We start from the raw sequence: 22,870 nt of genomic DNA, 5'->3' as shown, positions 1-22,870 counted from the left end.
CACACACACACACACACACACACACACACACACACACACACACACACACACACACACACACACACACACACACACACACACACACACACACACACACACACACACACACACACACACAAAGTTCATTAACAAGGTATCATTATATTCATCTGCTAATTCATAAAGTATTTTTCTGATAGTCTTGTAAGCATCAAACAAACAAACAAAAAATGTTGTCTTATTGCTTGTTACACTATAGTTGTAAAATTTCCAGCTATAAGTGCAAATTAAAAATCAAATTAGGGTTTTGTTGTGTGTGTGTGTGTGTGTGTGTGTGTGTGTGTGTGTGTGTGTGTATGTGAATGTTCAATGAAAAATATACATTTCCTTTTCAGATCCAAATAAAATTCTAAAAATGACAATTCCGGTGAATTCCGGTTGATTGGGACACTTTTTCCAAGTCATCTCAATGGCATAAAATGTCCCATTCACCCTGAATTCACCCTAAAGCCTGGCTTCCTTTCACTTCCTACACTTCTCCTTCTTATCCTGTAGGTGGCAGCGTCCCCTTACAGCAGTTTTCCAGTGCGATCCATTTGGTGGTAAGTGTGCCGAAAGAGCGGCAGGCCTCAGCGTAGGCTGCCATAGAGCCGCACACCTGGGCCTTGCGGTGGTTGTAGCAGCCGTCCATGTAGCAGGACTGGTAGAAGGGGTGAGGGTCCAGCAGGCCGTGGCAGGGCTGGAAGAAACCTTTCAAATCTGTGAGTTTCAGACAGTTGTCCTCCCCCTGGAGCTCTGACACTGCTGTATTATCACAGGATTGAGCCAGGGCCACATACTGTGTCTCATCGCAACTATAGGCAACAGTCAAGCAATAAAGGATAAAAAATGAGTGGCAACGAAAAGAAGACAAGATGAAATTTATTAATAATTAGTGGTAAATAAATATAACAGCACAACTTTTTCTTGCTAACCTGTTCTGCATGCCGTTGGTTTTCCAGCTCTGAGCGAGCTCCAGTGAGCTGATGGCAGGTTTTCCACGAGAGGTGATATAATCATCATTAGGGTCCCCGTTAAAGTTCCCACACAGTCCACACACCTTGTTCTGCAGCCGTGGGCCCATCATGATGCTGAGGGTGTTGAATCGGTTATAACGCACTTGGATGTCCTGAGGAGTGTCAATTACTAGGAATCCTTCTGATGTGGATACTCGTGTCATTAGACCTGTGACAAAAGGTACGGACACGGGCGTACCATTTACCTGAGTTAAAAGAGAAAAACACTCAGCATTTAGCTTGGAATCATCTAACGTCTTAACCATTATATCATAATTTCCTTGTCAACCTATAAAAAAAGGCAATCTCACAACTCATCCTCTAAAGCATAGTTTACTACCCGTAGAGTGCAGTTACAACCTTGATCAAACTCAACTGCCTTTCCACCTTATTTTGTAACATGGAAGTAAACTTTTTTTAGGGAATGTGCAAGACTTCCGATTCATTAGCAGCTATAGGTAAATCACAAGAAGAATTACAAAGTGCAGTTAACTGTAAAACAATTTGTGCTACAGTGTTTATATTTATGACAATACATAAAATATTATAGTAAGAAATACCAGTTTGCATTATCAAGCAGCATAACAAGCTGTTTTTTACAGTTAAAATAACTGGAAGCGGATGACACCAGAAGCCATACACATTCAATTTAAAATAAGATGGATAACGTTTTAGTAATCCTAAAGACCTTGATTAGCTTGGTCAGGTGTGTTTTATTAGGGTTGGAGCTCTGTTCTAAAGTATCATTTTAAAATACCTGTTTCTCCTAGGAAATAGTAGACCACTTTACCTGAGTGATTTCCTGTCCCCTACTGTACATTTTTTGTGTTCCTACCTTGACCGTGTTTCCCGAGATGAGAATGTTCTCCTCGTTGATGTAGAGGTAAGCATGGGAGATGGTGGTTAGGTTGGGTGTACTCCACTTGTCAAAATTGGCAATGAGCTGAAAAGATAACTCGGGCAGCTTGTGACAGATAGTTGAAAGAACAAAGGAGCATGAGGCAGGTAAACGAAGAGAGGCACCATCGAAAGTACGGAAGACGCCACCCCCTGATGCCACACAGAGCTGGTTACGCCGGGCAAAGCATCCTCGCACACCATGACGTAGAACGCATTCCTCCTCTGATTTACATCGCCTTGGGTCACACTGAATCAGATTCCGTCCAATACACTGACAGCGTTTAGTGCAGTCACTGTTCCAGAACAACTGCTTGGGCTGAGAGACAGAGTAAATAGATCAAAAACAAGTAACACATTTATTGGTTTTGTATCCAACAAAAAGCAAAAGAGCAATGCTAGGTAATTTCTTTTGTACATTACTGAAAAACATGTGAGTAGAGGCTACCCATACAAAAGTTGACACCACAGTGCTTGGATATAGTGTCTGGTTGCTAAGGTATACTAAATTCAGTGTCTTAAATTCACTGTTATATGAAGTATGATCAATTAATATTAAAATTCCAAATTATTATTTATTTCTTGATATAAGAAAAGATAATAAAAGAATAAAAAACAATTCACCATTTTTTTTAGCTTGAACGTGAAAAAATAGCAATGTAACGACAAAATATTTTCCCAAAAACAGGTTTTATGTCTTATGTAAATTTGCTTCTCAGATAAAATGATTGGATACAGTAACTGATTAAGAATATATATATATATATATATATATATATATATATATATATATATATATATATATATATATATATATATATATCCCAGTAACTGAGCAGATTGTGAAATACTCAGACCGGCCCGTCTGGCACCAACAACCATGCCACGCTCAAAATAGCTTAAATCTCCTTTCTTTCCCATTCTGACATTCAGTTTGGAATTCAGGAGATTGTCTTGACCAGGACCACACCCCTAAATGCATTGAAGCAACTGCCATGTGATTGGTTGATTAGATAATTGCATTAATGAGAAATTGAACAGGTGTTCCTAATAATCCTTTAGGTGAGTGTATAAAAATAATATTAGAGCTGTCAACGTTAACGCGTTGCATGCGATTAATTCCAAATCCATTACAGCTTAAAATAATTTAACGCAAAGGAATAACTGAAGTTGCGTCAATAATGTAATTTATGGCACGCAGTTAAATTATCTTAGAAATAGGGAGTTTATCACACTGAGCATATACAGTAGCTCAAGAACCTGTAACCCTGGTAGACGAAAATTTCTGTTCTAACCATTTAACCCGATTTTGCTTTTCTTTTTGCGATCAGATCATCTTAAAGTGATAGTTTACCCAAAAAAAGAATATTACCCCATGATTTACTCACCCTCAAGCCATCCTAGCTGTATATGACTTTCTTCTTTCAGACGAATACAATCGGAGTTATATAAAAAAATGGGTAACACTTTATAATTACTGCACGCTATTAATCATTAGTTAAGCATTAGTAAACAGTTAATTCATAATTTATAAAGCATTAATAGACATTAATAAGCAGTTTATAAAAACAGCTATAAATTATTTATTCTTGATTCATAAGCATATCTATAATGTGTTTAATAATTGTATTTTCAAACTTTATTAATGATTATTTATCATATCTAAATGAAGTATTGCATTATTTACAAAACAGTTATTTAGGAGTTGTCAGTGGTTCCTAAGATCACATAGAAAGTGTAAGTAAATGATTAATAAACTATTTAAATGTACATTTGTGCCGTCTGCTGGAAGCTAGTTATTTTTAGTTTTAAATATGGATATTTTTCTTACAAAAACCCATCGCTTTGCTTCAGAAGGCCTTTATTAACCCCCGGAACCGTATGGATTACTTTTATGATGGATGGATGCATTTTTTACTTCAAAATCAGGACTGCAACTATAAAGCTATTTTTTAATATAACTCTGATTGTATTTGACTAAAAGAAGATAGTCATACACACCTAGGATGGCTTGAGAGTGAGTAAATCATGGGATCATTTTTATTTTTGGTTGAACTATCCCTTTAAGACCTAAACTCCGGAAAAGTTTTCAGTTCAGTCATCCAGTAAGCAAATTCATTTAATCAGTCAAAAGTAGCGATAATGTAAAGAAAACCAGGCTGATTACATCAGAGATGGCAGAGAGAATAGTCACTCACATAGTGTTTTCAGTGAATTATTCATTCCAGTGTGTGTTTCGCTTTAGAACACCAGCTCTGCCATATTCTGTGATTGTTTCTGAAGGTTTAAACCTGCTGTAAACCAGCAGGTTTCTTTTCATGGATGCTTTGGTGTGCATAAATGTGTGAATATTATGGACTGCTTATATAATTTGGTCATTTGGTGTCCTTTTTTGGAAAGACACCAACAATTACCTTGAAAAAAGCTAACAGAAAATACAGTTTTGTGAGAATCACCCTTCAATCTGATGGTTTACTTTGTTGGACATAATGAACGTGTTAAACAAGATCTTGTAATGTGGCAATAATTTTAAGAGATGTTTATCCTTCATGTCTGACAAGCAAAACAAATTGATTTGTTCTGCACAGTTATCATACAGCTTCATGCTGTGTATTGGCTTTGTCCAATTTTGTGACATGCTGTCTCACCTCATAGTATTTACCATCCGTGTAGCATCCACAGTTCTGACTGAGGATACAGCTCTTGCCGTTAAGCACATAGCCCTGGTCACACTGGCACCCTTCAACACAGTACTGGTTACAGTCTCTCTGTCCACGTGCAGGGGCACATTGCGGCTGGCACACCATCACACAGCTGGAATAGTGGCTGTTCACAGGGCACGACAGCACTGGGCACACACACAGAGGGGGCAAAACAAGAGGAGTTCATTGGACGGGTGAGTTTCTCGAGAAGTAAAGGGGAGGATGTATTGTATTTCTCTGTAAAAGGCTTATATGAATGTGTGGCATTCACAGGGCCTTGATTGGGATAAAATGTCCTCTAGTTTCTATGTTGGCAAAACAGAACATATGTAAAGTAAGCCATGGTTTGTGGTTAGACAGCATAACGCCAGGCATTAAGTGGTTACTGAATAGCATTTTCATGTTAGCTATAGAAGTGCAAACAGTATGTGCATCTAAATGCATAATAATGACTTAATAGTTTAATAACAGCCTCATAAATGTTACTAAAATTCTAAATCTTTACATTTTCTGAAGGAAATATGCATGGTGCTTTCCCATAATGTGGTATGTTATTGCTAAGACATTCTGAGTGATTTTGTGAATGTTTCTATACAGTTGCCAGGGCATTTTGGCTGGTTATGTGGATGCTTACTGGTCCAAGTCAAAGAGCCCACCCCCATGTCTCTATGGTATTCTAGTCTCTAGAAATGGCTCTAGTCCTTCCTTTAATTTAAGTCTGTTTTTTTAAATCATTCATCAGGTGAAAGTCTGACCATTTAGAAAAGTAACAGCACACCTCTTCTTAATGAGCCACAAGATTTACTGTAGAACATACCCCTAACCTAAAAAATGAGCTATAATAATCGTGATGCTTGCCTTAGCAAGCACCACTAAATTTAATGCATAACAAGATTGTGACAAGAACTACAAGACATATTTCTTACCACAGGGTGTGGAACTTCTCCAGTCAGTGACAGATACTCCTTGTGTCTGACAGGTACTGGCATAAATCTGTAGCCAATTACAGATGGTCTCTCTCGCACCTTGATCCAAACATGTATCCTGCAGACAGCTCTGATAGAAGTAGGCTGGTGCCACTTTGCTGTGACAGCGTGCAAACACACCTCCACGGTCTATAATAAGTCCACATAATCTCACCGCCTCAGGTTCGACATAAACATACAACCCTTCAGCAAGATGAAAACGGTTTCCTGGGCTACCGTTATCCATGTCAGTGTTACCAACAGCATCCGTTACTTGAGCGGGGACCTCAGCAGCCAGGTCCCTCTCAACCAATCCACAGCGGGGACAAGAATCCCCGCAACCCACTTGGCAGAAGGTGTCACGGTCTGCCCATGCCATGCCCCATTCGCTGACACTTAGAGTGGGACCAGAAATGGGCATTCCTTGGCAGAGCCCACAGGTGGCATTAAAGAGACTGCGAGGAAGAGTGAGGAGCAGTAGAGTATTCCAGTCAAAAGCCACCTGTAGAGATATTATTAACCAGCTTACACATTGGATAATGTAAATGTAGAGGTTTTGCATTTTTTTCTGTCTATGTGTTTTACACGTAAAAAGAGGTTTGTGATATTTATTTTGGTTTGTACTCCACCTTCAGTCCAAAGTCTGTCTCCACAAGTAACTGCAGGCCAAGGGTGTAGATGTTAACTTTCCCTGGGCCGAGTTTTATAGGCAGATACATGCGCTCTTTATTCACCTAAAAGTAAAAAAAAAAAAAAAAAAAATCACACTTTTTTATTAATAGTCATCAAATCCTTTTGGTACATGATTCATCATTTTCTGTATCATCTCTTAGCTGTTATCCATCTCTTGTTCATCTTCTATCTATACTTAACATAGTTCAAAAGCCAGTTTCTCGATGATTCACTCTGTCTTTCATTCTCTAACTTGGTTTTCTTCTCCCCTCAATCTTTATTTGATCTAAAGTTCCTCAGATCTTTCGGCGGTGTTGGGAACTCATTCCAGACGTGTTGTGAACTCATTCCAGACGTCACTCAGTTATCAGTTTCCGTCTGTATCTGCTCCAGTATGCTAACAGATGCTGACTGAAATATTATACCCCTCACCTGAAAAAAATGACTCCCGGTTTAGCTCTTCGGTTCATTAAAATAACTTTGTGTCATAAAAATGAGGAGTTTGACCTTCAAAAGGTTGTGTTCTAGAATTACAGACGAATTCTTGTGATTATGAAATGTCTGCCACTCAAGCAAATGGCCAAAAAGTGTATCAGTAGCTGTCTGTTCTAGTGCAGGTGAATTCTGTACTGATCCAAATCAGCTTTGGATCACATCTATACACATTGTGAAACAAATACAAACATGCTATCTGTGTTACTCAAATTCATACAAGTTTTACACAAATTACTCTTCTTGGACATGGCCCTGTTTAAAACAAAGAGAACAAAATCATAAGATACACATTATTGATAATCTCAACATATTTTCCAGGACAATCTTACCATGACTGTGTGTTTGAAGCTTCGGGACACCTCAATTTCATATCCATAGACCTCCAAAACAAATCCCCGCACCCATATAGCTTGACTTGTGTCTCTCTCTTCATTCCGAACCGAAAACTGGAACATGGGCAGTCCTCCCAGAACTGTCTCTGCACTGTCTAGTCCACCAAACCCATCCTCGTCCCCTTCTCCACACTCAGTAGTGGCCAGACGAAGAGTACAGCTGCTCTGGAGGTCAAATGGTACACCTCCAAATGGCAAAAAGTGGCCATATCCAGCAACAACACACATGGCCTCAGTCCTTGGCTGGCAGAAAAATAGGCCTTCATTCTCCTGGCAGTACTCCTCTGGGTGACAGGGTGAGAAGGTGCAGTAGACACTGTTGTCTGTGCCATTACAGTAGCAGCGCTCCTGGCACTCCCAGTCAGTCCAGAATGTCTCATTGGTGGCCAGCTGGCGACCCAGGTAGAAGCAGCCGCAGTCACTACGTGCCACACAGATGCCATCACGGAGGGCAAAGCCCTCTTCACACTGGCAGCCCTCGGAGCAGGTTAGAGGGCACGGCTCCTCTGGATCATCCAGGTTAGAGCAAGTGAGAGGGCATGCAGATGTACACTCATCGAAATGACTGTTTTCTGGACAGGGTAGAGCTAATGAAAGAAAGAAAGGGAAGGAAATCATGTAACTAGGATAAAATGTGTTGGAAATGGTAAAAGAGAGAAACAATTAACACTCTTACGGCAATTGGTAGCACTCCTCCAGGCTCCCAGGTTGATCTGAGCATCCTGGCAAGCTGAAGCATATGCCTGGAGGGAGTTACACAGGGCAGAACGGTTTCCCTCCCGTACACACATGTTGTAGAGGCAGTTCCTGAAGAAAGGAGAGGGATTAACAGCCGTGTGGCAAGCCAGGAATGAGCTGTTTACCAGGTCATTGATGTTTCCACACAGCCATGGACTCTGGTACAGCCTTAAATCTGTACACATACGATACAAGTCCTCACAATCGCCATTGCATGTCAGATCATCTGCAATGGCTCTCCAGCCTTCAATAAACTGGTCGGCTGTATCGGCCTGCCTTCCACTAGGAAGCCGGAGGTCGTCAATTGGATCTCCATTGAAGAAACCACAGAGACCACAGGTGGTGTTGTAAAAGAGAGTAGAAAGAGTGATGTTTATCAGGCCTTGACGTGAATATCGGGAGCGGACTAAACCACTCCACTCAATCACTGTGATATTACCAGAGGACCGGTATATCATGAGAGGCTCCACTGGATGAACATAAGGAAGAATCACTGGTTCACCATTGACCTGGGCAGAGAGAGGTATGACAACATCAGCACGTCATACAATCTGATAACTTGGTCTCAGCAATATGTAAGAATATATTGAGGAGCAATCAAATCTACTGTTTAAATAATGATATTGCTATAGTTTTATAGTTTTTTGCAGATTAGAAACTATGCAAGACACCACAAACCTTGATCAAGTCGAAATCCGAACCACCTATCTGTGCTTCCAAATGTCCCACCCTAACGACCACTGGCCTTAGCCATGTTGGGCCCTTATTCACCAACTTCCTGCCAATCTTCACTTCCACTGATGTAACATTTGCAGGCAAGCGTCCCAAAGTCTTCACCAGGTAGAATGAGCTCTCATCAGGGAATGGCATTGTGGACCCATCAAACGTGGCCAGTATTTGAGACTGGGATAGCAAACAGACTGCTTCGCGACGAGGGTAACACCCCAACAGCCCGACTTCTGCTGCGCACACCTCGCCTTCCCCACAAGAGTCATTGAAGCATGTCACTTCACCTGCCGGGCCACACACACAACGCTGGGTGCATTCTTCACCCACCTCACCCCCTTCCCCTGCCCAGAAGGTCTCATTTAGGGCATAGTACAGGCCATCACGTTCACATCCACACTCAGACCGGCGGACACAGCGGCTACCACTCAGCACATAGCCCTGGTCACACTGACAGCCCTCAGTGCATGGATGGGTACAGTAGAGGTAAGACGTCAGGTCGGAGCAGGAGGCAGGACATGCACTCGTGCAGACTTGGTAGTGGCTGTTCTCAGGGCATGTCAACACTAAGAGCCAATAGCAAATGGAAAAATGCAAGGTCAGTGAAAAAAAGAGCAATAGAAAGGACATAATCACGATAGAAAGTGAGAAAAGGATAAGTTCACTTCAGAATTAAAATTTCCTGATAATTTACTCAACCCCACGTCATCCAAACTATTTGTGTCTTTCTTTCTTCAGTCGAAAAGAAATTAAGGTTTTTGAGGAAAACATTCCAGGATTTTTCTCCATACAGTGGACTTCAGCGGTTATCAATGGGTTTGCAAATTGCAGATTCAGTGCAGCTTCAAAGGTCTCTACAAGATCCCAGCCGAGGAATAAGGGTCTTATCTAGCGTAACGATCTGTAATTTTCTAAAAAAAAAAACCTTTTTAACCACAAATGCTCGTCTTGCATTAGCTGTGATGCGCCACACATTATGTAATCACGTTAAAAGGTCACGTTAAAAGGTAGGCGGAAGTATCGACCCATGCTGCATTCTAGTCCACTTTTTAGACACGCACTTGCGAACTTCCCTAAGCACTTCCCCTCGGGGGAATCCCTGCCACCTTTTTGTAGTGCGTTCCACTTCGTGAAGTGAACGAGGGAAGTTAAGATGGACAGACCCTCGTTCCCTCGATTTTGACCGAGGGAGCGAGTCTACTTCATATGTACACTTCAGGCACCTATATGTCCCACAATGCAGTACGATTGTGACGTCACCACAGATCTCATTTAATCACCACCACAACAGACAACTCTATGATATATTATATATATTTTTTATTTATTTAAAACAACCAAAACACACATATAAACATTTGGATGCTGCATTAAACAAATTCTTAAAGGAAAAAAAAAATTTAAATAATAAATCAACTCCATAGCTGATTCCAAGTGATCAAGGGCTTAGGACGTTCCAATTCAGCCCATTGCAGTTTCCGCCAGTAGTGGGCACTCGCAATGACGTACATCCGAGTGAACGAGATGGAGGGAAGTTAGCAAGTGAAGGGCATGACAATTTTGGAGTGGAACACAGCTCTAGTGTTTACAAAGCGAACGAGCAAAGACTAAGTCAAAAGCCCTTTACAAAAAATAAAAGAAAACAATGATGTCAGACGATTTTGAAGTTGGAGGAGAAAATGAGATGGAGTTTTTCGCCAAACCTTACATTTTCCGCCTACGTCAGCTTACCGCCTGACCTTTCCAACATGATTGCGTAATGCGTGAAGTCGTGGACGTGCAAGACGAGCATTTGTGGTTAACAAGTACATATATATATATATATTTGTTTAGAAAATGACAGATCGGTCCGCTAGATAAGACCCTTATTCCTCGGCTGGGATCGTGTAGAGCCCTTTGAAGCTGCATTGAAACATAAATTTGGACCTTCAACCTGCTGAAAACCGTTGAAGTCCACTATATGGAGAAAAATCCTGGAATGTTTTCCTCAAAAATCTTAATTTCTTTTCGACTGAAGAAAGAAAGACATGAATATCTTGGATGACGAGGGGGTGAGTTAATTATCAAGAATATTTTAATTCTGAAGTAAACTAATCCTTTAAATAATGTATACTTAATTTAATCTCTCTAAAAGATGTTGAATTAACCTTAAGATCACACCTGGTCTCACTCACCACAGAACGAGCGTGATCTCCAGGGTCGTATAGTGACTCCCAGGGCCTGGCATGCAAGTGCATATGCCTGTATTGCCTGGCAAAGGGTGGTGATGTTATCACGATTGCTGCACATATCATAAACACAGCTGTACACAAATGCTGTAGGGTCTACCACAGCCCTACAGTCTCTGAATGGCCCGTCAGTTTTATTGATCAGCCCGCAGTAGTCTGAGCGAAAATAGAATGCTTCAGCTGCTGGTTCACACAAGCTACAGTTCTGGGCACAGCCATCCGTACAACGAAAATCTGTGTCCTCGGCTCGCCAGCTACCACCTAGTTCCACTACGCTCTCTGCCAGCGAGCCATCTGGCAACACAGGGTCGTCGGCAGGGTCATCGTTGTAGTTACCACATAGACCGCAAGTGTTGTTGAAATAAGAGCTGGGGAGGGAGATGGAGGCGTAGTGCAATCCGTCATAGGTCACCAAGAGACCAAAGTCTGTTTCCAAAGCGACAGCAACACCAGATTGGTATACCTTGACTGCGCCTAGTTGAAGTTGAACAGGGAGAGTCTTTATCAGGCCATCCACCTGTAACAACAGAAACACAAAGTGAAAGACATTGAGAAAGGTTATATCGCCTGTGTCCTGCAAGAACAATTTAATCTACGAAGCTGTTATTCATTCTGATTGTACAGTTGGTCAATTTAGTAGGAGGAGTAGCTTCAAATTTAAAGGACTGAAACATGAAGAGAGCCAACCTGCACAGTTCCCAGAGTCCCTTTGGGTAGTGTGACACGGTGGTTGTACACCTCTACTGTCACGTCCCTTAGCCAGGACACAGTGGTCACACCACGGTTTTCATTCTTGGCCTCCACACTGAAGAAGGGCAAACCAGGCATTTCCCAGCATGGACGAGCCAAAAGATATGAGCAAGTACCCTGGATAAGAGATCAAGGAGATCACACAGTTTCATCCTACAGTTCTTTACAAAGCAAAAACAAAACAAAACAGCAAAGCAGCATTATATTCAGCTTTGTGATTTGATAATCTTAAAACAGCTTTTGCTTTCAGCATAACTTTCTGATTACAGATATTTTATAAAAATCAATCAGTGAAATATGAAATATTTACTATTTCCAGAAGCATTGTGCACATTTAATGGGCCACATGCACAAGTTGCATGGTTATTGTGTCTAGTTGTGGTCAGTCCAGTCGAGCTGCCAGTATTGTTGTCATGGGGGGTCTGGTCCAGCCATTAAGGTCAATGTTTTTGGAGTATTTATTGAAGTTATTGAAATATCAAAGCTGTACTTTCCATGGATTGAAAATGCATGGTGTTTTGTCAAGCTCAATTGCAATTTTGTTCATAAAAAACAAAAACAAAAAATAGGTCAGGATTTGAACTTGGGTCCTATTGAGTGATAAAAAAGTAAGTATATACCATTGGACTATCACATCTTTTATCACACTTTTTTTTAATGAATGACTAAGTTTGTAAAAATGTGTTTTTAGGTCATTTTAGGTCATTTTCTAGGGCACAAAGTGAGCCAGGACTGCCAATAGTGCTCCCTTAAAGGGATGGTTCACTCAAAAAAGGAAAATTCTGTCATCATTTACTCACCCTCAAGATGTTCCTAACCTGTATGAATTTCTTTCTTCTGTTGAACACAAAAGAAGATATTTAAAAGAATATGGGTAACCAAACAGTTCGATGGGCCCTTATAACTTCTATAGTATGAAAAAAAAGTACTATGGAAGTAAATGGGGCCCATCAAATGTTCGGACATTCTTCAAAATATCTTCTTTTGTATTCAGCAGAAAAAAGACATTCATACAGGTTTGCAACAACTTGAGGGTGAGTAAATCATGACAGAATTTTAGTTTTTGGGTGAACTATCCCTTTAAAAAAGGTAGATAACTATTACTGATCATTTTTATAGAAATGGGATCATTTTAACTCTATACTGCACCTGGAAGTGATACAGAAATCCATCGAAAGTGTGGTAGTGGGGGTCTCCAAACACCACACAGGTGCTAGTGCGGGTAGGCTGGCAGTAATAAGCCCCCTCCACTTGTTCACATGTCTCTAGCTGACCACATGGAGTTTCCTGGCAGATGACCTCATTATCCAGATCAAGACACCTACATCGTTGAGTGCATTGGTCTGATAGCCAGAAAATCTCTCCACGCCGGTAAAACCGCCCTGGAAAAAAATAAAGGTTGCAGAAATGCAAAAAGAGGAAGAGAAAGATTGGGTATGGTGTGATAGATACATGTAACATGTTGAAATAAAAGAGTACATACAAAATAACCAAAGAGCACACAAATGATATAAGATATCTTATGAGTAAAATATGAATTAAATGTAGCAAATACCACAAAATATAACTCTCTCTAACTACAACTGTATGCATTTTGTTATACCAGTGTAGCTGCAGCCATTTGCTGGGTCTATCTGCTCGGCATCAATGCGGAAGAACCACCGTCCTGGCACGTTGACATTAGTGGTCTGTTCAATGTTGACCACTTCGTTCGAGCGTGATCCAGGAAGGTTGAAGAAATGGCTGACATCTCCACCATTGAAACCTGCCTAGAGAAAGCAAACATAGCAGAGAATGAGGAAAATCATGAGATCAAAGATATTATGTTGTGAGTTTGCAGAGGATGAAAACATTTCCAAGGGAATTACCTGATGCAAAGAACCAGAATAATGTAATGAAATAGTCCATAATATACAGCAACCTCTGTAACAGCTGTGATTTTCAAGATTACCTGTGCTGTGGTTCCTCCCAAGCCTGTAAGAGGGTCTCCTCCACTAGCCGTGCCTGTGCTCCAGCTGATCTCTCCATAGTTAAACATAGCAAAATAAGCTTGGCCATCTGAGATTAAAACAGCCTGAAATGTATTTACCTGAAAAGAAAAAAATAATGATTACTCTCTTTTGTTGTTCATGTGGTGATCAAACAGTACATACTGCTCAGTAGCTCAGTTTTTTTTTTTTAAATTGGTCACGCAAATAAAACAGTGACAAACTGAATATATCTCTTTTTGCCTCACCGGTGTTGTCTGGCTGCCTCCGTAGAAGGTGACCTGATTCCAGGTAGCAATAAAGACCCAGGTGGCAGTGAACGATACCATATTCTTGAAATACTTTCTGACATCCTGATTAGCCCTCTCCAGGATCTCTGGGTCTGTGCTCTCACGGTAGTACACATCTCCACGGATACCATTATGCACGTCAGCCCATAAAGGGGCAATGAAGGAACGACTGTCACTGAGTGGGAAAGCCTCTGGAGTGAATTGACTCACCTGAATGCTGAAGGAGATCACTCCATTGTTGTTGACCTGTTGGGGAATAGAAGATAGTGTGCTATTACACTGATCTCTTCACATACAGGTAGATGGATGAATAGATCACTAAGAACACCAAGAATATTTACACAAATCTCCCAATTCACCCCTGAATTGAACACCTATGTTGTTGCAATGAGATTTTTGGTGATTTATCTCAAGTTATAGTTCATATTTTGGAGACTTACATAAAGGGACCTATAGGGCATATTGAAGAATATGAATGGAATTAGTAGTGGAATCTCTGGAGAGCTGCCATCATCCATTTTAGGGGTTTCTAAATCCCTGTGAGCTGGTCCAAAGGGGTAGAGGGTATCCTGAGAAAATGCTATGCAGAGAAAAAAGGAAATGTTGTGAATTAAATGAAAAGAAGCATTGATCAACTGGCCATGTTAGGGTGACTGGATTGAAAATAATGGATTTAAACTACATAAATACAGTGATGTGTCTTTTTGTACAGGCGATGTAGAGTAAAAAAGTAATTTACAAAGACTTGGAAAAGGTTTGGGTTCTTGGGTTCTTTTTTAATCACATCTTTACTTAATTAATTAACTCTTTATTCAGTGTCTTGCCTCTTTTTATCTATCAATCACTGTTACATCTAAGAGGGGCTGTGGAGGCAAGCAGGAGAGGGTTTGTATGCAGTTGTGAGAGGACATCACTTACCTCCTCTGGGAGCAAGGGTGCTGAAAAGCTGGAGCAGAGAGACTAAAGTGCCTGTTCTGACCATCCTAAACACCTGAGAAATATATAGAATCAGAAAGAGCTTTATTGCCAAGTGGGCTTGCATACACAAGAAAATTTTCTTGTTAATGAAGCCTCTAGTGCACACATATAAATACAAGAAGACACATAATAATACAATTAAAGAAAAAAGATATGAAAAACGTGAATTCAAATATTCATCACAAAATATCAGAAATACTTTATTGGCACCAGCCTTCCAAACATCAGTTATTTTAAGATGAAAATATTTTGACCATTTTCATAAAGAAAAATTAGTATGAAAATAAGCCTATTTTAAGAAATTAACAACTAGGCCAAGTTGCATTTGTTTCCAATCTGCCCTGGTTTAAAGAGCAGTCTCCCAGGTCTCCCATGGGGGCATTCTCCCCCTTTCTCCCTCTCCATGGTGGGCCTGTTCGCCCTGAGTTGAAAAGGTTCTATTATGTGATGAGGAACAATGTGTTGGGATCACATTCTCCAGAACTATCGTGTGAGTGGGCTATGGTGATGCAGTTCCAGGCCTCCACAGTGCCAGTAAGCCCGCGGCTGGGAGAACCTGCCTTGCTCCTATCCATCGTCTGAAGGGTCTATTACAAAGTGTTTATGTTCTATGACTTGTTGGCATCAGAGAGAGGACTGTGAACAGTGAGGCTAATGGGTTTAATTTAGCAGGCTTGAGTTGCCAGGGTCTTTACGGCAACCCTGAGGGGCAGAAGTTTGGGTTTCACTCCCTTTAGATTCACCCAGCCTTAGTGTGCCAAAATAAAAGGACATCTTCTCAAATCCGGAACGGAAATGATAATGACCTAAAATGATTCTGATGGTAAAACAGTCAAATGGAACTACTTTGTCACTCCGGACTTAATTTAGGTAGACCTATATTTTGAATAGGGGCACCAAATGTCTTTTAGAAAGGGCAATGACAAAACAGTGAGCAATAGTAAGTAAAACTGATTCAAAATTATATCCCAGTCTTAAGGGTGTTTCCACAGAAAACTTGCCACTTGCCTCAAAATAAACCTAAACCTATACTAATGTAAACACAAAAGCAAAATACTGCTAAAGTTCTAGAGTCTGATTAAATCATTTGTATATAACCAAGGCTATATGTAGAGTGTATGATATGAAAATATGTGTTACATAAATTGTTTTTATTAGGCATGGCAATGTAATTGTTTTTTTCTCCTATAGTTAATTTTGTACGTATGTTCAAGTTTTTTACATATGACAAATCCAGAATGATGTTGTCAGATTAATGCGAATAAATGAAAGCTTACAATGTCCTTATAGCTCCATTAATCAAGACATGGCATCTAATATAAGTCTCATTAAATTTGTCATATTTCACACAATGTTGGAATCTTAATGATTACCTACAGACATACCTTTGCCTCAGTAAGAAAATTATCCAGAGGAAGAAAATTAAATTTACCATTCTACAGTAAAGATAGTTTAATTATTTTTTTTTATTCTATAATTTCTTAAAAAAAACAGTCATAAAATAAATGAATGAAATAAAAAATTATAATAATGAAGGAAAAACACAATTTAAAAATTACTTTTTCATTAACAAAATCAGCAATAATTTATCAAATAAAGCATTTCAAAACTTCCATGGAAACAACCAAAAATTTTAATTCAAGCTTGTTGCGTTAGGAACGAATACTCAAGTCGCAGTCTTACAAAAAAGGAAGTGTACCATTTCTTCTACCGCCAAATGAGAAAAAAATATCCACCTTCCAACATAACTGAAATCCAGTCTCCTGAAGAGAGCCTATGTATTTAGACAATGCCCTGCATAACATCTTCCGTCATGAAACCAAAGCACAGACAAAACTGGCATTTGATGGGATTCCCAAGTGAACCATGAGATACTGTGTGAGATGCCAAAAGCCAAATCCATTGCTCTCCACATCACATTACATAGACTTGAGTTCATTTGGCTAACCTATCAGAAACCGATCTCAAACAAGCTGCCTTGTCTGACGACTGGCATTAATAACAATGATAGATGTTATCAAAATTTCTTAGTTACCGATTGGCAGGTAAAGCCTATCATTTACATTTTCACACACAAAGTGTGTTTTCAAAACAAAGAGAGAGAAGAGAGGTGTAAAAGAGGCAGAGAGCACCTGAACATCACTTGTGAGAAACTGACAAGGAGTGAAAGACAGCGAATTTGTCATAAGAAAACTAAACAAAACAACAAAACAACACAACGTTCCAGTTCAAAGACCACAACTCAGAAATCAGCACTCACCTGCCTTCATAGGACGGAAGTTCAGCACGTCACCTGTGCATCAGCCTCTAAGTCACATCCAAGTGGGTACCATCAACACAGTCTCAAGAGCGGAGGGGCTCTGCTCTTGGATGCAGAAAAGGGAGGGGGAGACAGCCCAGAAAAACCCTCCTAAATCCTCCACTCACACAAAGTGCTGTGCTGGTCCAATTCCACAGGACAACCGCCAAAGACAAGAATGGCAAACACGGCCCAATCCGTGCTTCAGGGTACGCTTGATTTCAAAGAGCAAAAGTCTGGAGAAAGTGATCCCAGAATGAGAGGACAGAGAAGGAGTGAGAGAGTGGGTTCCCTGTACGGATCTACTGAAGGGAGACGCATCAGAGGCAGGCGCTACCTTTTGCACCAGGGATAGTGTTAAAGCTAATCTGAGATCGTTTTTTTGGGGGGGGTAGGAGAGTCAGAGGGAAAGAGAGAGGGGTGGGGATGAAGAGTGGGGTTGAGACTTTCGAAAGAGGGAAAGAATAAAAAAAAAGAACAAGAGCAGAATGGCAAAGAAAGAGTGGATGAGAGAAGGGGGTAGAGCTGAGGACCAGTGAAAGGTGGCGTTTGGTAAGTAACTGAAGGGAAATATTGAAACTAGAGCCGTAAGCACAAAGAGGATTTCTGAAGAAAATGTCAGGCCTTTGGATCTAACTCCAATTCCCTAGATTGCAGCCCTCTCCATAGCTAGAGCACAGTCCACTGCATCTCTTCTGGGGCTCTCCAGCCCACCCTTGGGGCATTTATTTACAAAAGAAAACACGGCAGAAAAACATTGCTTTATTTGATTAAAAAAAAGGAGAAGAGCTTGGGTTACCACATTAACATGAATTCGCTTAGACACTCCATGTGTGTGCGTGAGTGAGTGAATCAGTGCTCCCCCTCCTGTCTTACTGGCCTCCTTGCACCAATTAAGGACAGCCTCATTTGCAACAGCTCACTCAACCCTGGGTTGATCTCCAAATGGGGCTCATTTCCATAGATGCAGTGGTGAGATAACGACAAAAAGGGGGAAATCATTGGTGCATCCACAGTGATAGGGTCTGGGAAGGAGATGGGAGCAAGATCTGAGTCAGACTCAGCATTGTTTCTAGGAGGACAGTGGACGTAACTAGATACCAGAGGGGGGCAGGATGTGTGAAAGCCGACTGGACGGACGCAGACCCCAGATTCCCTGTGACCAATGTGGGGGTCCCAGCGGAGGGTTCTTTTACACCTTGTTGCTTTGTTGTGTAAATGCAGACCATACTCTTAACCAAACTAGTGCATAACAAGGACATAGAGAATTTGACAAAGAGTGCAATGTGGTCCCAGACTGACTTTTGGACAGTTGAATCATCTTGTGCTGGAATGACCAGATACAGAAGAAAGACTGAGTAAGGACAAAAAGGAGACAGCAATCCTTATCTTCTCACCATCATCTCCTTCTGCCGTTGTAATTACTTACTAACAGGGTTTATCATTCTGTCTTGCTTTTTTTTATTTGTCCCTCATTCTACTTCATGTTAACCTACAAACAGAAACATTGTGGTTGCGGAATAGGTCAAATCAGCTGAGATAATCCTGCATCTTTACAACCAAATCTTTACAAAGTTTCAGTCCCACCAAGAACAAGAGATGGCTATGAGCTTGGTGATAAGCATTAACTCCACTGTCTGGGCATTGGAGTCAAGTGTCTGATAAAATGTAATCGCAAACTGTCAGCCCCATCAACCACCTGCCAACCAAACCTGGCAGATTGGAATCAGGCTGACTGAATTACCATAATGTCAGCGGGTACAACGAGGGCCTTTGGAGTCATCGAGCAGCTTCCGTGGGAAAGGACTCAAGCATAGATGAGAGCACTAATGCTGCAGTTGCTTGCTGGTAGGTTCACCAGACCTGACCCTGTATGCTAGAAAAGGTCCTGGACAAGAACCTGGCTGGGTCATCCAATATCTTAATTTTCATCCAAACCCCCTTGATGCATCCAACGCCAAGCAGTTGTTTTGCCCTCATTTTCTTTCCTTTCCTCAACAATGTCAAGCCCCCTTAAGGTAACTCAAACCTTCTCAGAAAACATCTCCCCCTCCTGGCCACACAATGAGCTTCCTTCAGCCTCATGCTTTATGGTGAACAGGGTAGATCAGGCTACCAGTTGCCCAGCCAATTCTTTTTGCTCTGCTACAGAGTGAGGCGATAAAAAAAAAACTTTCTTAAAACCCCCACCTATCCAAAACACACCAAATCCCTCAACAGCTCCCAGTGTGACCTTACCTTTGTAGCCCACCCCTGCTTTCATGCCCTGGCAACCCCTTGTCCCTCTTCCCTCAGATTGGCACAACTCTCTGTGTTGCCGATCCACCAGTGAACTCTGGCTACAGCTGCACTCTGGGAGGCTATGCTGCCCAATAGTTAGGCCGCTAAGGAGATGGATGTTTTTTAAGCCTTGGTTGGACAGAGCTGTGGGTGAGTCTGAGAGTGTGACAGCGATGCCAGATTTGGCACGTGTAGCTTTCACCTGTAGGCGTGACAGGAATAGGCCAGCACTTCCAAACGTGGTGAAACCAATTAGGCATGATGCTTTTCATCAGCCAAACCACTGTGGTGATCCAGGTGGCAGGCTAGCTTGTGGCTGTCTGGCTGGATAGACTCCAGTTGGATGTTAGCATTTGCCTAGGCTCTTGGTGAGGTCTCCACAGTGGCTTGTCCCTAGTGTGAGTTGAGTAAATACACAACTACGACAACAAAAGAGGAGCACATACAAGAAAGCACAGCAAACAAAATAAAAGGCAACAGGTATAGCTAACCCTGGTGAAAAAAACTTGATAAAAGTTCACACAATTTGTCCTCAATAAATTACCTTATCACCAGTTTATCCAGAAAAACTACCATAGCCTTAGATTTACAAGAGTATAATGGTCATCAAGCTCTACCAGTTTTGCAGATTCAACAGCTGGACCAGCTGAGCCAGGACATAACATTGGGTATCTCCGGAAACTGTTGTTAACTTAATTAACATTAACACATCTCTGCTCACGTCAGATGAAACATGTAATTTTCAGACCACTAACAATAAAACAAATTTCATTAAAAGGGGAAACTTCAGCTTGGGGGACATTAAGACTCTTATGAATTTCACGCAAAGCCTTGGCTTCTGTTTATTCTTAACATTTTTCAGTTCTATGGCATTCTACAGAACTTCACATAATGGTTAAATACCAGTAACATCTTTTACAGCAATGTTCCATGTCAATGTTCACATATTCATAAATACTTAATTATTATCCATGGCCCAAGCCAATTTTCTTTACATTTTCTTTATTTTTTTTTTTTACAATCCGTAAAAGACCATTATACAGATCCAGCAACAGGTAAATATTTCAGCACCTACTCTGTTAACAATTCTGCCATTAAAGGCCAGATGTCCTTTGGGAGCAGAACAGAGAGGATCAAGTTTCATCACAACAGCCAAAACACAATGAGAACAAAATATGAGCAATGAGAAACTTGTAGAGACACAGGTACTGTTGAAAGATGGGAGAAAAGGGGTGCCCAAGCAAACAGACTGTGGTTTGTTTATGAGATCGAAAGCAAACATGCAGTTCTATCTAGTGAGACATTGGCATAGTGCAGATTATTATCCAAGTGAGGACATTAGTAAGCATTATAAGGGATTTCCAATTATCAGTGAAGAATACAATTACACAGGAAAGAGGTAAACAAATGTAGCAACAATTTGGTATAATCATAGGATTTGGGCAAAAATATGACAATTAAGCTCAATTTCCAGTGATAGGACACAATTGAAACAGTGATGGGACTTTTAAACATAAAGGATCATCAGTGTGACATATGCGGTTACACTGAAACAAAGATGTCTCAATATCTGCCAACAATATTAATGCAGACTCTTCTCCTATCAATAGTGATAATATAGCTAATCTGAGCCCCTAATGGATTCTGAGCTCCCTGTTAACACCCTCCTCTGGGATAGGGTTGCATAGAGACAGCTTGGTAACTAGAGAGGGAGTCTATATACTATATCAGACACTCTAACATTAGAGCCATTCTGCTAGGAAATGGTATGGGAGTGAACAGGAAAAGCCCTGGTAATCCAATTCCTGAAATGTATAGACTGGTATGTGCTGACTTTGGTTAAATAAATAAGACCATAAAGACTTAATGTTAACATGTTAAAACTAATTTCACAATCTGTATAAAACATTTATAACTGATTGTTATTTAGTTTGAAACTAGAAAAGGGCATGTCTTAAGTTAACTTACAATTCACTGTGGTTAAGTGACCTAGTACTTATGAATGGATTGACAGTCATTTGCGAGCTATTAAGTAGAAAGAATAAGGATATTTGTGTAAGGCTGTCCCTTAATGTTTCATGTCTTAACAAATGACAACAGTTATATCTTCAAATTCCATTAAAAACCTATAAAATATTGAGATGATAAAAAATAATTAAAAATAAAAGTCAGTCAAAATTAAATAAATCAAAGTGTTCCATATTTCCACTTGCTCTACAACAACAACAAAAAATATCTACAAATATTATTCCAGACAGTAACTTAAATGAAATATTGCTAAATTCTCATTATTATTGGTCACCTCTAGTTTTCTTTCTCTGGAACATGGGGGTGATAATAATAAATAAATGCAGGTTTATATTTATAACCCAACAGCACATGCTCTTCTTTGCACATCAATAAGAGTATGGCATATACAAAGAATCTTTCCACCAATGAGAAAGGTTGCAGAGGTCTTGCTGAAAACATGCCTGATTATCCGGTGACTAGGGGATTGCAGTCAGTCTGTGGTCATTATAGGGGGAGCCAAGTTTGTGAATGTAAAATGTGTAAACCTTAGAGGGCTTCAGGCTTGTAGGTGACCCTGCTGTAATTCAAGCAGAAAAGAAGTGGCTGGTGTTACAGCTGGAGGACAGAGTTCACTTTCTATATGCCCCCCTCCCCATGCCAGACCACCTACTCATCTAATGGTGCTAACTCTATGTTAAGGGTAGACCTCAGGTAGCCCTAGGTCTCCCCTTCTCTAAGCATTCACATTCTACAGATATTTAACTTGTATTTAGTAATTTTGGCATTTTTCAAGTCTAGTCAAGATATATCCATTGTCAAGTTTTTTTTTTTTTTTGTGGAAATGTAGATCACAGTGTCTTGAGTGAAAAGCATGTATGGCTTAAATGACTGGAGACACCTACTTCATTGTAGGAACACAAGTAAATTAGGTGCAGTGACTGTTATTTCTGTATGACACTATAATGTATACTCGTATAACAAGTATAAGTATCTTGGTATTGTGTTATCACGGTTCTTAAAGCTGCAGTATGGAAGATGTTTTGTTTTAAAAATAAACAAATAAATAAATAAATTATTGACAAGTATGCCTTGCCTTACCCGGTTTCATGATGGTAATCTTATAATGATTTATAATTTAAGATGTTTGGTCGAAATTTAATAGGAAATGACACTTTTACATTGTTCGTATTTGTGTGGTAACATCACATAAAAAAAAGAGAAGAAAGTCTGACTTTTACAGCATGTGTATAATGCAGTGGAAGGTGTGTTAATAGATATCTAGCAATCATTATGTCTAATTTCAGTGTTGCCTAACTTTTGTAACATGATTTATTTGAAAATGATTGTTTACAATGAGTCAAAACAACTGTGGAAGACATTTATCTTTTTTGTCTTTATTTAATTTTTACATTATGTCTTTAAGACG

At 40.3% G+C, this 22,870-nt stretch overlaps 1 protein-coding gene across 2 annotated transcripts in view; it reads right to left on the bottom strand.

The window, feature by feature from the left end:
• The window catches only part of tecta (tectorin alpha), a 42,014-nt gene that overhangs the window by 8,472 nt on the left and 10,672 nt on the right, over positions 1-22,870 (bottom strand). For both annotated transcript variants that reach the window (XR_014030130.1, XM_081364546.1), the window contains exons 2-18: positions 14,796-14,868; positions 14,318-14,457; positions 13,836-14,123; positions 13,551-13,688; positions 13,203-13,368; positions 12,749-12,981; positions 11,537-11,716; positions 10,796-11,366; positions 8,574-9,187; positions 7,834-8,404; positions 7,095-7,744; positions 6,228-6,332; positions 5,560-6,100; positions 4,580-4,779; positions 1,870-2,250; positions 954-1,240; positions 553-833 (exon numbers count right to left, since the gene is read on the bottom strand). Coding sequence is in view for 1 of the 2 variants with exons in the window: in XM_081364546.1 (XP_081220672.1) it covers positions 553-833; positions 954-1,240; positions 1,870-2,250; positions 4,580-4,779; positions 5,560-6,100; positions 6,228-6,332; positions 7,095-7,744; positions 7,834-8,404; positions 8,574-9,187; positions 10,796-11,366; positions 11,537-11,716; positions 12,749-12,981; positions 13,203-13,368; positions 13,551-13,688; positions 13,836-14,123; positions 14,318-14,457; positions 14,796-14,859 (5,410 nt within the window). In the remaining variant the exon portion in view is untranslated. The remainder of the gene's footprint in view (positions 1-552; positions 834-953; positions 1,241-1,869; positions 2,251-4,579; positions 4,780-5,559; positions 6,101-6,227; positions 6,333-7,094; positions 7,745-7,833; positions 8,405-8,573; positions 9,188-10,795; positions 11,367-11,536; positions 11,717-12,748; positions 12,982-13,202; positions 13,369-13,550; positions 13,689-13,835; positions 14,124-14,317; positions 14,458-14,795; positions 14,869-22,870) is intronic.

Source organism: Scardinius erythrophthalmus (genome assembly GCF_964197995.2).
Source record: "Scardinius erythrophthalmus genome assembly, chromosome: 5".
NCBI lineage: Eukaryota > Metazoa > Chordata > Actinopteri > Cypriniformes > Leuciscidae > Scardinius > Scardinius erythrophthalmus.
Note: the sequence above shows the minus strand (reverse complement) of the source record. Positions and strands in the feature narration are given on the sequence as shown.